This window comes from Chiloscyllium plagiosum, chromosome 6, assembly GCF_004010195.1.
Source record: "Chiloscyllium plagiosum isolate BGI_BamShark_2017 chromosome 6, ASM401019v2, whole genome shotgun sequence".
Taxonomy (NCBI): Eukaryota; Metazoa; Chordata; class Chondrichthyes; order Orectolobiformes; family Hemiscylliidae; genus Chiloscyllium; species Chiloscyllium plagiosum.
In genome coordinates this window covers 45,599,391-45,612,974 of record NC_057715.1, presented here as the reverse complement: position 1 = coordinate 45,612,974, position 13,584 = coordinate 45,599,391, and the positions used below count along the sequence as shown (strand labels likewise).

The 13,584-nt window shown below is 41.0% G+C and overlaps 1 protein-coding gene across 5 annotated transcripts in view; it reads right to left on the bottom strand.

Moving 5' to 3' along the window:
- Window positions 1–13,584, bottom strand: part of uggt2 (UDP-glucose glycoprotein glucosyltransferase 2) — a 386,557-nt gene that overhangs the window by 311,716 nt on the left and 61,257 nt on the right. For all 5 annotated transcript variants that reach the window (XM_043691459.1, XM_043691457.1, XM_043691458.1 and 2 more), the window contains exon 7: window positions 8,898–8,994. In XM_043691459.1, coding sequence (XP_043547394.1) covers window positions 8,898–8,994 — 97 coding nt within the window. The remainder of the gene's footprint in view (window positions 1–8,897; window positions 8,995–13,584) is intronic.

Below are 13,584 nucleotides of genomic sequence, written 5' to 3'. Positions count from 1 at the left end.
CCTTCCGCCAAGACCGTTCCCTCCGTGACTACCTGGTCAGGTCCACGCCTCCCTATGACCCACCCTCCCATCCTGGCACTTTCCCCTGCCACCGCAGGGACTGTAAAACCTGTGCCCACACCTCCTCCCTCACCTCTATCCAAGGCCCTAAAGGAGCCTTCCACACATCCATCAAAGTTTTACTTGCACATCCACTAATATCATTTATTGTATCCGTTGCTCCCGATGCGGTCTCCTCTACATTGGGGAGACTGGGCGCCTCCTAGCAGAGCACTTTAGGGAACATCTCCGGGACACCCACACCAATTAACCACACCGCCCCATGGCCCAACATTTCAACTCCCCCTCCCACTCTGCCGATGACATGGAGATCCTGGGCCTCCTTCACCTCCACTCCCTCACCACCAGACGTCTGGAGGGAGAACGCCTCATCTTCCGCCTCGGAACACTTCAACCACAGGGCATCAATGTGGACTTCAACAAATTCCTCATTTCCTCTTCCCCCACCTCATCCTAGTTCCAAACTTCCTGCTCAGCACTGTCCCCATGACTTGTCCGGACTTGTCCTACCTGCCTATCTCCTTTTCCACCTATCCACTCACGCTTCAGGCTTACTGCCTTTATTCCTGATGAAGGGCTTTTGCCCGAAACATCGATTTTGCTGGTCCTTGGATGCTGCCTGAACTGCTGTGCTCTTCCAGTACCACTAATCCAGAATCTGGTTTCCAGCATCTGCAGTCATTGTTTTTAACCTCTGTAATTTTCCCTTATTTTAATTAATTCAGAGGATAAAGACTTTGCTGACTGGCCCATACTTATTGACTTCAGAATGTAAGCTGCCTTCCTGAACTACTGTAATCCATTTTGCATTGGATGGCGAATTATTTGGAGGTGAGCTTGCAGGCGGTGATGTTGTCATGTATTTTCTGACCTTATCCTTGAGGGTGCCATCCTGATTTGTAAATGTATCTCTATTTCTTCAGTGCTGCGGAGTCAAAATCTTGGAACTTCTTTCTTAACGACACTGTGGGTGTCCACCATCAAATAGACTGCAGTGGTTCAAGAAGGCAGCAGACTACAACCTTCTCAAGGGAAATTAGGGGTGGGCAATAAATGCTGACATAGCCAATATTGCCCAAAGTCCGTGAATAAATAAAAAAGACACATCTTTTCTTTTTTTTAACATTACCTCCTATTTCTTTTGTCATCCAGAGAGCTCTGGATTTGTTTGCCCTACCTTTACATTTCAAGGGAATATTTATTGACAGTGCTCAAATTCTCTCTTCTTTCAAATCGTCCATTGTTCAGCTATTTATTTCACTGTCAAACGCCCATTGTTCAGCTATTTATTTCACTGTCAAACTCTTACTGTAATATGTTTGGTCCAGATTTGTTTTAAGTTGGTTTCCATCAACTTATTGTGATTGTTCTGATTGCTCAATGTTATTTTTCTTATTGGCTGAAACGTAATGATACACTGATCTTTGACACCTTGTTATTTCCCTACTCTCATTTAATCTAGTTGGGCCATCTCATTCCCATAGACTAGATTTGTTCCTCAACATCCTTCCCACTAGTTTGTGGTCAATAGACTACAGCAAGCAATACAACTGCATTCTTTTTGTTCCTTAGCACCAGGACAATTGTCACTATCCTTGAGCTCCTTAGTATATCCTCTTTCTCCAGCATTGCAATGTTCACCTTAACCAATACCACCACCTTGTTCCCTTATCTGCCTTTCCTATCTTTACTGAACACCTTGTATCCAGGAATATTTAATACCCGGTATGCCATTTCTTGAACCAGGACTTTATCTGAGCTACAATATCATACATTTTACTTTGACCACACCATTAAATTATTGTTCCCTTATCTTGTTCTATCTTTCACTCCACAGATTTTGGGCACCTGGCATTCCTCCCTGATGTTATTCCCAAGTTCCCTCACTCCTGCCAAATTATTTTAAAACTCCCCCACAACATTACCAAAATATCCCACGCAGAGGTCTCAGAGCAAAGCATCTTAAATTTTCTAACTTTAAAACAGTGGAGAATTTATCTGTCTTGGTATTAGCATTTTCCCCAAATTCCGTTCCCTCATTTGCCCACGAACATTACCGATTTCCAGTCCTTCATTAATTGGTTCATTATTAATTTCCCTGGAATGTCTGGTATGTCATCATCAACTCTGCCAACAAAATTATTCAACAAGTCTGCTACTTCCTTATCTTTGTTTGCATTGACTCACATCTATTTTTAAAGGATCCTCATACCTTTGACTACCCTTTGGCTGTAAAATTCTAACCCATAATGCCAGTAGTTTCAATGCTATGAATTGCACTTTGGGAACAAAATAACTTCTGTGCTGCCTCTGCCCATTTCTGCTGAGCCACCAAAGTTGTTTTGATGATCTTGTTAGTGCGGACATTCATACAAGCATAGGAATTAGGGGCAAGATGTAGAACACTCAGCTCCTCCAACCTGCTTTACTGTAACTTTCCTACATACCAGAAGTTTTCAGATTGTCAGACCAGCATCACATCCACCAATTTAGACCTAGCTGTTCTTTTAGATTAGATTACTTACAGTGCGGAAACAGGCCCTTCGGCCCAACAAGTCCACACCGACCCGCCGAAGCGCACTAACCCAGATCCATTCCCCTACATTTACCCTTTCACATAACATTATGGGCAATTTAGCATGGTCAATTCACCTAACCTGCACATTGTTTGGACTGTGGGAGGAAACCGGAGCACCCGGAGGAAACCCACGCAGACACGGGGAGAATGTGCAAAGTCCACACAGACAGTTGCCTGAGGCGGGAATTGAACCCAGGTCTCTGGCGCTGTGAGGCAGCAGTGCTAACCGCCGTGCCGCCCACAAGTTCTAGTTTACCTTCTTTCTTAAACACTTCAACTGACACTTCTTCTTAACTGTGCTTCTTAGTTCTAGATTCCCTTACAAGGCAAAACACCCTTTCAGTAATCATCCTGTCAAATCCCCTCAGAATAATATATGCTTCAATAAGATCACCTCTCCTTCTACTCAACTCCAATGAGCATAGGTCCAAGCTGCTCAACATTTCCTCATAAGACAAACTTTTCTTCCAATGAATCACCTGACGACACTGCTCTAGATTATGGTAAAGTTAATTTTATAGGATAAGTCAGAGATTGAAATGGTAACTGCCAAAACTGTCATTGATTATAACTACACATAAGTAAAAAATATTTCATCCTGATCCATGATCAGCATATACTCTCAATTATATATTGAATAACAGCCACAGTCAATAAAGAATATGAGAAGTAATATTACACTAGAGGAAAGAGCGGATGACGGAATAAAGATTAAGACAGATATTCGATTCAAGTTTCTCTGAGCTACAAACAATGCAACTGTGTCCTTCTTCAAATCAGAAACATCCTTCCTTAAACCGCATGTGGTACTCCAAAGGGAGTCTTACCAATACTACATTTACGACAACACCTTTGTTGTAACTTCATAGTAAACTTTCCTGATTCACATTCAAGAACAATATGTCTTAATCTGTAATTAGATTAGATTCCCTACAGTGTGGAAACAGGCCCTTCGGCCCAACAAGTCCACACCGACCCGCCGAAGCGTAACCTACCCAGACCCATTCTCCTACATTTACCCCTTCACCTAACACTACGGGCAATTTAACTTGGCCAATTCACCTAACCTGCACATTTTTGGACTGTGGGAGGAAACCGGAGCACCCGGAGGAAACCCACACAGACACAGGGAGAACGTGCAAACTCCACACAGAGAGTCGCCTGAGGCAGGAATTGAACCCGGGTCTCTGGCGCTGTTAGGCAGCAGTGCTAACCACTGTGCCACTGTGCCGCCCACGCCGTCATGTTTCTTTCTATATAATTTTCTGCATCTAACTGCTGTTTTGTTCTTTGCTTTGTTTTATAACTCTTTCCAAATATCTTATTCTTTATACTGTCATACTTCTTTCCTCTAGTTTTCACTGATCTCCTATGTTGTCCATGACCGTTATTCAAAATATTCTTGTCCCTTGGGGGAGTTTATGTTGATCATGGATGAAAATAAAATCATTCTTATTTGTCTATAGTGTGCCATACATTACAGTAATGACTAATTTAAGGTACTGTACCTTAGTGTACTCAAAAATGCGCATCTCAACCAGGGATAAATGGACTTTATTGAATTTAAACGAAAACTTTACTTCCTTCCCGCAGCACAGTTTTACACAAATGTTCATCTGTTCAGCCCTGTGTATGTCACTTAGGTTACAAATTACCACTTGAGATTATACCATAAAAAGGTTTTGAGTCAGGGACTCTGAATGATTCACTTTTGACAAGAAAGAATATTAAAGGATACTAGGAAAGAGCAAGAAAACAGCAATAATTCATATCAAAATACTGCCAATGAGACATGTATGATGGATTGAGTGTGGTTCGGTGCTGCAAATCTGATTCTTCAATATAAGTGTGAATCTATTATTTTGTAATTCCTGAACTATGTTTTGAGGTGGGGGAGGTTAGAGCAGAGGTGGCAGGACAGACAGAAAACTAACACTGCTGTCCCACAATTCATAACCAAATTAATAAGACGATGAGACATAGAAATTAGGCCATTCAGCACATCAAGTCTGCTCTGCCATTCAATCATGGTTGATACATTTCTCAACATCATTCTCCTGCTTTCTCCCCATAACCCTTGATCTCCTTTACCATCAAGAAACCTTTACCAACTATCTCTGTCTTAAATATATTCAATGTCCTGGCGGGGGGGGGGGTCCAAGATGGCAGCGATCTAAGAAGATCACACTGCAGAGTTCCAGCACAAGCGGGACGAACCTTCAACCCACCCAAACCAGACCATTGTGATATCTTGGGATTCCAGAAAGATCGTGGAGTCCCAAGAAACTTCTAAAAATGAACATCTCAGTTTCCAGCCATCCAGAGATGCCGAAAAAGGGAGGAGGAGCATCCCAGGCCGGTCCTGCGGCCCAGCCTGCAGAATCCTCGGAGTCGATTACTTTCCAGACCCTGGTGAAAGAGCTCGCAAAATCTCACGAGATGTTGGGGAACCACATAGAAGAGAAGCTGGCTCCAATCTCTCTCATGTTGCAGAAGCATGAGCAGCAGCTGGAGACCTGGAAAAGAGAACGGTTGAGGTGGAGCACAGGGTCACAGTGGTGGAAGCTGTTGCCAGTTCATCCAAGCCCTGGAGACGCAGGTCCGTAATGTGCATGACCAAGTCGATGATCTTGAGAACAGGGGCAGGAGAAAAACAATTTGGATCATCTGTCTGCCTGAGGATAAGGAAGGTGAGCCGCCTGCGGAATTTGTTGAGGATTGGCTGCTGAAATTCCTTGACTTAGGGGCTGGTATGAGAGGATTGAAAATAGAAAGGGCTCACCGGGTCACAGCGCGGAGTTCGGGTCTGGGTCAACGTCTTTGTCCTCTCCTGGTGAGGTTCCATCATTACTGGGATAAGGAGAGTCATAAAGGTTTCCAGAGTCCAGGGGAAGGATCCGAAGGCTCTAATTTACGAGGGCTCCAAGGTCATGTTCTTTCGGGACTTCTCAGTGGCAGTGATCCAGAAACGAAAATCTTACAACAGTGTGAAGAGATGACTGAGGGAGCTTGGGATTCAGTACTCCCTGAGGTATCCGGCGGTGCTTCGGTTCTCATTAGATGGATCCATACATGTCTTTAACACGTTGGAGAAGGCAAGAGACTTTGTTAACAAATTAACTTAATTTGAACAATTTTAGTATGTATGAATAATGTTGTTTGGGTATGTCTTTATCATTTTGTAAAAGAAACTAAGGAAGTCAGGTTGGAGCTGTATTTTTCAATTTTTCTTTTTCTATTGATAATAATTTGGTTTCAACTATGTTTTGCGGCAATCAAGATGTACATTTTCAATTTCTAAGTTAGGATATACCAAAGGATGGTTGGGGAATTTATTCCTTTTTTGTTTTAAAAATACTTTTTTTTATTCATATTGGTATTCTATAGTGTGTTAACTCTTTTTCTGCTTGTGTTTACTGTGCGGCTCTAGCTGGGAGAAATGAAGGTGGCTGGGCTGGTTAGTTTGGGTTGAGTAGTTGCCCCCTCTGGGCAGGGGGTGAGTTTCCTACTCAGCACTGTTCGCGCTTTACATGTTGGTTTGTTTTTTGGTTTTCATTGTTTATAATTTTTAATTGTTTTGTAGGTTTGTTAAATGTAGTGGTTTTAGTTTATGTAGTTTTTATATTTAGTCGATCATGTGACACTAAGGCTCAATGATTTGTGGTTCGGGTTCCTCCTGTCTGGAATTTAAAAGTCATTGCAGAAGGTTATAGCTAATGACTTGATTAAATGATGTACCTGGAATATCAAGGGAAGTCACTCACCAACTAAGAGGAAGAACGTACTCTTGAGTCTGAGAAAGGAGGTGAATATTGCTTTGTTATAGGAGACAGACTTGGATGATAAAGAGCATCTGAAATTACAGCAGAATGGCTTTGACCATGTTTATTTTTCATCATTTCATACCAGAAGTAGGGGAGTGGCTTTATTGGTTAGGAAGAATCTCCCATTTAAGTTGTTAGAGGCACGGGAGGTTTGTAATTCTTAAAGCCTTGATAAATGGAGAAGAATGTGGTGTTTTAAATGTTTATTGCCCTCCAGCTCATCCTCTTAAATTTTTGGAGGATGCTTTTTCTAAACTGTTAAGTCTCAAGTCCCGACACATCATTATAGGGGGAGATTTAACAGTCTCAATAGCCGCCACAGCCTTCTGTGGCAGTGAACTGCATAGATTCACCATTCTCTAGCTGAAGACGTTTCTCTTTATCTCCATTCTAAAAGGTCTTCCCTTTACTCTAAGGCTGTGCCCTTGGCTTCTAGTCTCTCCTACCAGTGGAAACATCTTCCACATATCTACTCTGTCCAGGCCATTCAGTATTCTGTAAGTTTCAATTGGATCCTCCTTATCCTTCTAAACTCCATCAAGTATAGATACAGAGTCCTCAAATATTCCTCATATGTTAAGCTGTTCATTCTTGGGACCATTCTCATGAACCTCCTCTGAACACTCTCCAGGGCCAGTACATCCTTCCTGACATATGGAGCCTACGACTGTGCACAATACTCCAAATGTAGCCAGAACCTTTTAAAGCTCCACACAGATAGTCACCTGAGGCTAGGATCAACCCTGGGTCCATGGCGCTGTGAAGCAACAGTGCTAATCACTGTGCCACCATGCCTCCTGCTTCTATTACTATGAAATACTATGAACCTATGAAACTCCTGCCATTGCTATTCCACTCTCTTTCTTGCTAGGCTCCTCTCCCAGTCAAATTTACCCAGCTCCTCCCTTATGCCTCTGTAGTTACCTTTTTTCATCTGAAATGCCATTACCTCTGATTCTATCTCCTCTCTCTCAAATTGCAGAGTAGATTCAATCATATTATGATCACTACTTCCTAAGGGTTCCTTCACCTTAAGCTTATCAAGTCTGCCTCATTAAACAATATCAAATCCAGTACAGCCTGTTCCCCCATGGGATCCACCACAAGCTGCTCCAAAAATCAGCTGCCGACCTGATTTTTCCCAGTTCACCTGTATATTGAAATCCCCCATGATCACTGAAACTTTGTCTTTCCTATACATCTTTTCTATCTCCTGGTGTATCTTGCATACTATCCCCTGACTACAGTTTGGAGGCCTACACATAATTCCCAACTATGGGTTTTTTTGTAACTTTGCCGTTCCTCAATTCTACCCACACAGATTCCACACCATCTGACCCTACTTCGTTTCTTACTATTAATTTAAATCCATTTCTCATGAATAGGGCAAAACAACCCTCCTGCTCACCTGCCTATCTTTTCAATAGGATATATATCTTTGAATATTCAACTCACAATCCTGATTCCCTTACGTCAATGTGTCTGTAATAACTACCATGTCATGCCTACCAAATTTGATCGGCATCACAAGCTCATTTACCTCATTCCCTATACTGCGTGCATTCAGATATAACACTTTTAGTTCTATATTATCCATCCCTCTTCTCACTGTCATTTGTCCAGTGTACTTGATGTTTGATTTCTATCTCTTTGCAGATACTCTGTCCTATTTGTGTCTGTGCTGGAGATTTTAATAACCTTTCCTGAGTTCTGCACGCTTACCTCCTTTTTTTTATTTGGGTTTTCTCGTTTCCCCTATAACTAAACCGGAGTACAGAAATGGTGTTCAACTGTCACTTGTGGCATCATTCACATGAAATGGAACACAAAATCCTTTATGTTCAGTCTTTAAGAAAAAATATCACCTTTTGAGGAAAAGCAAAATAATCCTTCCAATGTTACAGTCTACATACCTTCCTCAAAATATGGCCAAAATCATGAATTAACTGAACATAAGATGAAAGTTGAAGAATGACTGCTGTATTTAGCAGCAAAACAAGCAGTGAAATTTAAAACTTTAACTTTGAGAAAGTTATCCTAAAGGAATTATATATGGATTTTAACTTGTCTTATTTTCTACAGAAGTGATAATTTTGTTTTTAAATTGGAATGCTATTGCATTCAATGCACTACTATCATCAGTGATTTGCACTCTGATTTCCTCTCGACAGATACTGCCAGACCTGCTGTGGTTTTTCATCAATTTCTGTTTTTGTATCTAATTTACAGTTCTTCAGTTTTTATTGTGGAGATAACAGGCACATATTTTGGAATAAAAGCACAGGGCCTTATCTGAAACTTCCGAGATATTCTGACATCACTGCATAAAAATATCACAGCAAGAACAATGCTACAGAAAAAGGTCTAATTGAAACAACTTCAACTAATTAAGTTTGACTGTATTTTACATATTCAGCTAAAACTAAATCTCGTACCTTCAAAATGAGTGTCATCTACTGCTTTGTATTCTGTACTTTTAATAGCAAGTTCAACACCATATCCTGAAAGATGGACTTTCTTCAAACTGGTTTTCTGTTAAAGATATAGTTATCAGTTATTAAGCTATGCCAAACATGTAACAACATTCTCAATAGTACATACTATATTAGAACTTTGCTATTTATGACAGAATGAAATGCTGCAAAGTTAAATACTTCTGCTCTTAAAAATGAGAAGTATAAAAGATCTTCAATCAACAGTTGAGCCAAATGATTTGTTTCTGTGCTGTACATTGTTTGTAATTCTATGGAGTAAATCAAGCTTTCTCTAAAGTGATTAAGGTGATACTTTATAATACGGCAAGTGCTGGAGGAACTCAGAAATTCTGGCAGCATCAACGGAGAGAGAAAAACAGGGTTCATGTTTTGACTGCAATATGACTTCTTTGGAACAAAGTTCTCTTCTCCACTAGAGGAAGAAATATTATCAAGACAAACAGAGGCAATAGAATTAGTTTCATTTTCTGAATTATGAAAAGAGAAAAATAAAACATCAATCAGAATTACCAGTCTGATTATAGATTACTTTTCCAGCATAATCTGGAATATAATGTCACAATCATATTTGGGGTTGATGGGCCGAACAGTGACAAACACAAAAATCAACAATTATTTACTAATCTGGAAGGTTGCAAATGGGACTAATTCTATTGCCACTCTTCTGCTGTGAAAAGACCCCAAGTCTAGAAAGGAATTATCAGAAAGAGTGCAACTCTAAGCAATTCGCCTGCTTAACAAATGTGCAGAACAACAGTTAGACCATCACCAAAATGAAAAGTACAAGAATTCTTGGAAGCAGGCACAATCAAAGTACTGGCACATGATCAACTATGCTATCGTTCAATCCCAACATCAAAAGGATGTCCTCATTAACAAAGCGATGACCAGCGTAAGTGACTACTGGACAGACCATTGGTTCTTCTGCTCCTCAATGTTCTTCCTAATGGAGAACTTATGCTCAAAATGTCGACTTTCCTGCTCCTCAGATGTTGCCTGACCGGTGGCGCATTTCCAGCGCTACTCTTTTTGACTCAATATCCATCAAGTGCCATCACAGACAGCTAAGTTGCAGAAACAGTTAAAAAAAATCCTCAACATGGAGCTGCTTGAAGAGCCAAGCAGTCTAGCGAACTTTCAACAATGACTTCATCAAATTCTCCCAAGAGTTCACTACAATAGATTGGAAGAAATCTGGAAAGAACTGAAGACAACCATCATCTTATGGTGTGAAGAATCCAACAGCTACAAGATCAGGAAGCACCAAGACTTATTTGACAAGCATGACCACATCATCCAAGACCTCACCAACTAGAGGAGGAAAGTTTTCCATGCCCTACAAAACAATATCACCAGTGAGGCAAAAAGGAGAATTCATGAAACAGCAGAGGTGGAGTTACAAAGAAGAACAAGGGAAATCAAGAACCAAATGGAGGACTTAGAAAGCCTAAAGAGCTGCAACTCCTTGCTAACAAGCAGGGCAACCAGGTTTTCTTCAGTGCTATCAATGTATAGACCAGGTTAGGAGAATGATTGACAAGAATAGGATCAGTCGTCGAAGATGAATTATTTTTAAGAAGGAGTTTCATTATTAGATTGGCAAAAATTTAAGATCTATGCTCCCTTATGAAGTTTACTAACCTACCTTGTCATTAATTTCTGCACAGAATCATCGAGAAATATGTGGGATCTGTCTCAATAGCATTTGCTAGTTGATGTGCTCTATAAGGTATTTGCCACACGCTATTACCCAATCTTACCAGATGCTGATTCTGGGTGTTAGAAATAAGTTGTATACATTAGAATGTGTTAATGTTTTAATATTGTACAGTAATTCTTATGATGGTTTGTTCAAAAATATAGATTATTTTGGTTTTATTCTCTTAGTGCGGCCCCTGGATCTCACACTTTGACTACTTTTAAAAAAGGATTACTGATCTCTAGCCATACAGAACATGCATTTGGTGTTTAGGTCTTGGATTGTTCACACCCTTCCCCCTCTTGGAGCTCCAATCCTCTGTCATGCCAGGTGCAGCAGACCATGACCATTCTGAACACTGTTGCAGATGTACACTGAAGGTTTCCCCAGCATTCTGGTGTGCCCTCACCTCAAAATTGTCCGGCTCCTCAAAATTTCTTCTCACTACAATTACTTGTTGGTAAATCATCCCACAGATTAGATTAGATTACTTACAGTGTGGAAACAGGCCCTTCGGCCCAACAAGTCCACACCGACCCGCCGAAGCGTAACCCACCCAGACCCATTCTCCTACATTTACCCCTTCACCTAACACTACGGGCAATTTAGCATGGCCAATTCACCTAACCCCTGCACATTTTTGGATTGTGGGAGGAAATCGGAGCACCCAGAGGAAACCCACGCAGACACGGGGAGAATGTGCAAACTCCACACAGAGAGTCGCCTGAGGCGGGAATTGAACCCGGGTCTCTGGCGCTGTGAAGCAGCAGTGCTAACCACTGTGCTACCGTGCCGCCCATGATGTCATTAGTGTCACCTTTAGAAGACAGTCCATGCCTCCACAGAGTCAATTGTTGACTCTGCTGGAGGTGTAAAAATCTGTGAGATACTTGACTGGTTCAAGATGTAGGCACCTCTCTGGATATTTTGTACAGGCAAGCATGATGTTTCTGTGGTCACACATCAGTTGAATAATTCCTCTTATTTGGTGAGTACTTCTGTTGACCTAAAAACATCTTTATGGTCCTGTGTGTACAATCTTTACCATTCAAATCTTTACTACGGGTGTCCAGCATTAGCATTTCTTTCTGACAGGACTGATCCATAGCCCAGTGGACACATGTGGCAGTCCTAGCAAACCAACTATTATCACCTGTGGGATGGACTTTTAGGCATTAGATTGTGAGTTTCTGCAAATGTCATTCAAATGCTGTTTGGATTTGGAACCAGTTGCAAAATAAAATCACTGTTTTGTAATGTTGATGTGTGCCCAGGTGGTCCACTTGGCAGAAGATTCTAGTTAAATGCAGAAACTGAGAGCTTTCTATGGGATACAATGGCAGTTTTTCACTTGCACTCTGACACATTTAAAATTTCTCACCTGATATCCAATGATGATCACCTGCAGAAGTGGGGGTAAAGCTAGAAATGGCCTGGACTGCCCAAGGAAAGGGCTGTCTTCACCTTACAGAATAATAAAATGAATAACTGATAGGAGGCTATCTGTGCTAGCTCTCTGCAAGTGCAATTTAGCTGGTCGCAATCAGCATCTTTTCCATCTAACCCTTCAATTTTTTTTTCAGTTCAGAAAATTATCCAATTCCATTTTGAAAGCTGCGCATGAATATGCCACACACACAACACCACACACACGCAGTTATCCAGATCCTAACTACTCACAGCCTCAGAAGACTTTTCCTCAACACGCCAATCACCTGGAATCTCTTCTCTGAGTGTCACAGTTTCTGATCAGCAATTTGATCAGATCCTTTATCATTTTCATTTTAAAATTTATGAAAAGACAGGACATTTCTTTTGCCCTTTCAGAGTCAAGGCAAGGTGTTGTTACAAGCAAAATTGATTGGTTCTCAGCTAAGTGAGTAGGTTGGATCTGGAAGCATGTTACAGAAAGAAAGACACAGAAATGTGTGCTGATGCTCTCTCCAGCATAAGCTGCTGTTCTCTGTAATTAATATGCAGTTTAAACTTAAAGGTACCCAGTTAGCTCTCCTGCAGCACTTGCAGTAAGCTGTGAATTTTGAATTGATAAATCAGAGACATTTTCCAAGTACATCATCCACTCTACATTTCTTACAAATACATCAGACGCTTCCAGAAAAAGACAACTGAACACTAAGGGTCTGGTTAGCCCAAGTATGATCATCTCAACATCAGAATCAGGAAGGAAAGATCAGAATCAGAAGGAAAGTTTTTCTACCTCTGCCAATAATCTATTTGCCCTATTTGTATTTGTAGAGTGTGTGTTTGCATGTCCATGTGCGTGGAGGAATTTTTAAGGGAATTAGCATTTCAATTAGTACCAATGGTTTATATGTGTTTACTTGTAGCTATAATTATAACATGTAATAAGTCTTGATTTGTTCAGAAATCTGGCCTGAAATTTCTTTCAACCATGGTCTGAAATTCAACTAAATTGGGATTCTGTGTGAACTTAAACAAAATCTTTAACATTTGATACAACTCTGGGAATAGTGGGTCACAATTTAAAATGTACTATCCTCGCAGGTCATAATGTTGTGAAAGATTTTGAAGAGTTAAAAGCTAAATAAAAATCAAAAACTCCAAGAGCAAGGTTGCTCAGGATAAGTAAAGTAAGGAATTAAAGGTGTGGTTTGAAGTTTGGTATAAGTGAAATGCAAAGATTTGTAGCTCGGGTGCTCGTTGTTGTGGTTCTGTTCGCCGAGCTGGAAGTTTTTGTTGCAAACGTTTCGTCCCCTGGCTAGGCGACATCATCAGTGCTTGGGAGCCTCCTGCGAAGCGCTTCTTTGATGTTTCCTCCAGTGTTTATAGTGGTCTGTCCCTGCCGCTTCCGCTTCCGGTTGTCAGTTTCAGCTGTCCGCTGTAGTGGTTGGTATATTCCCAATACACCAACCACTACAGCGGACAGCTGAAACGGACAACCGGAAG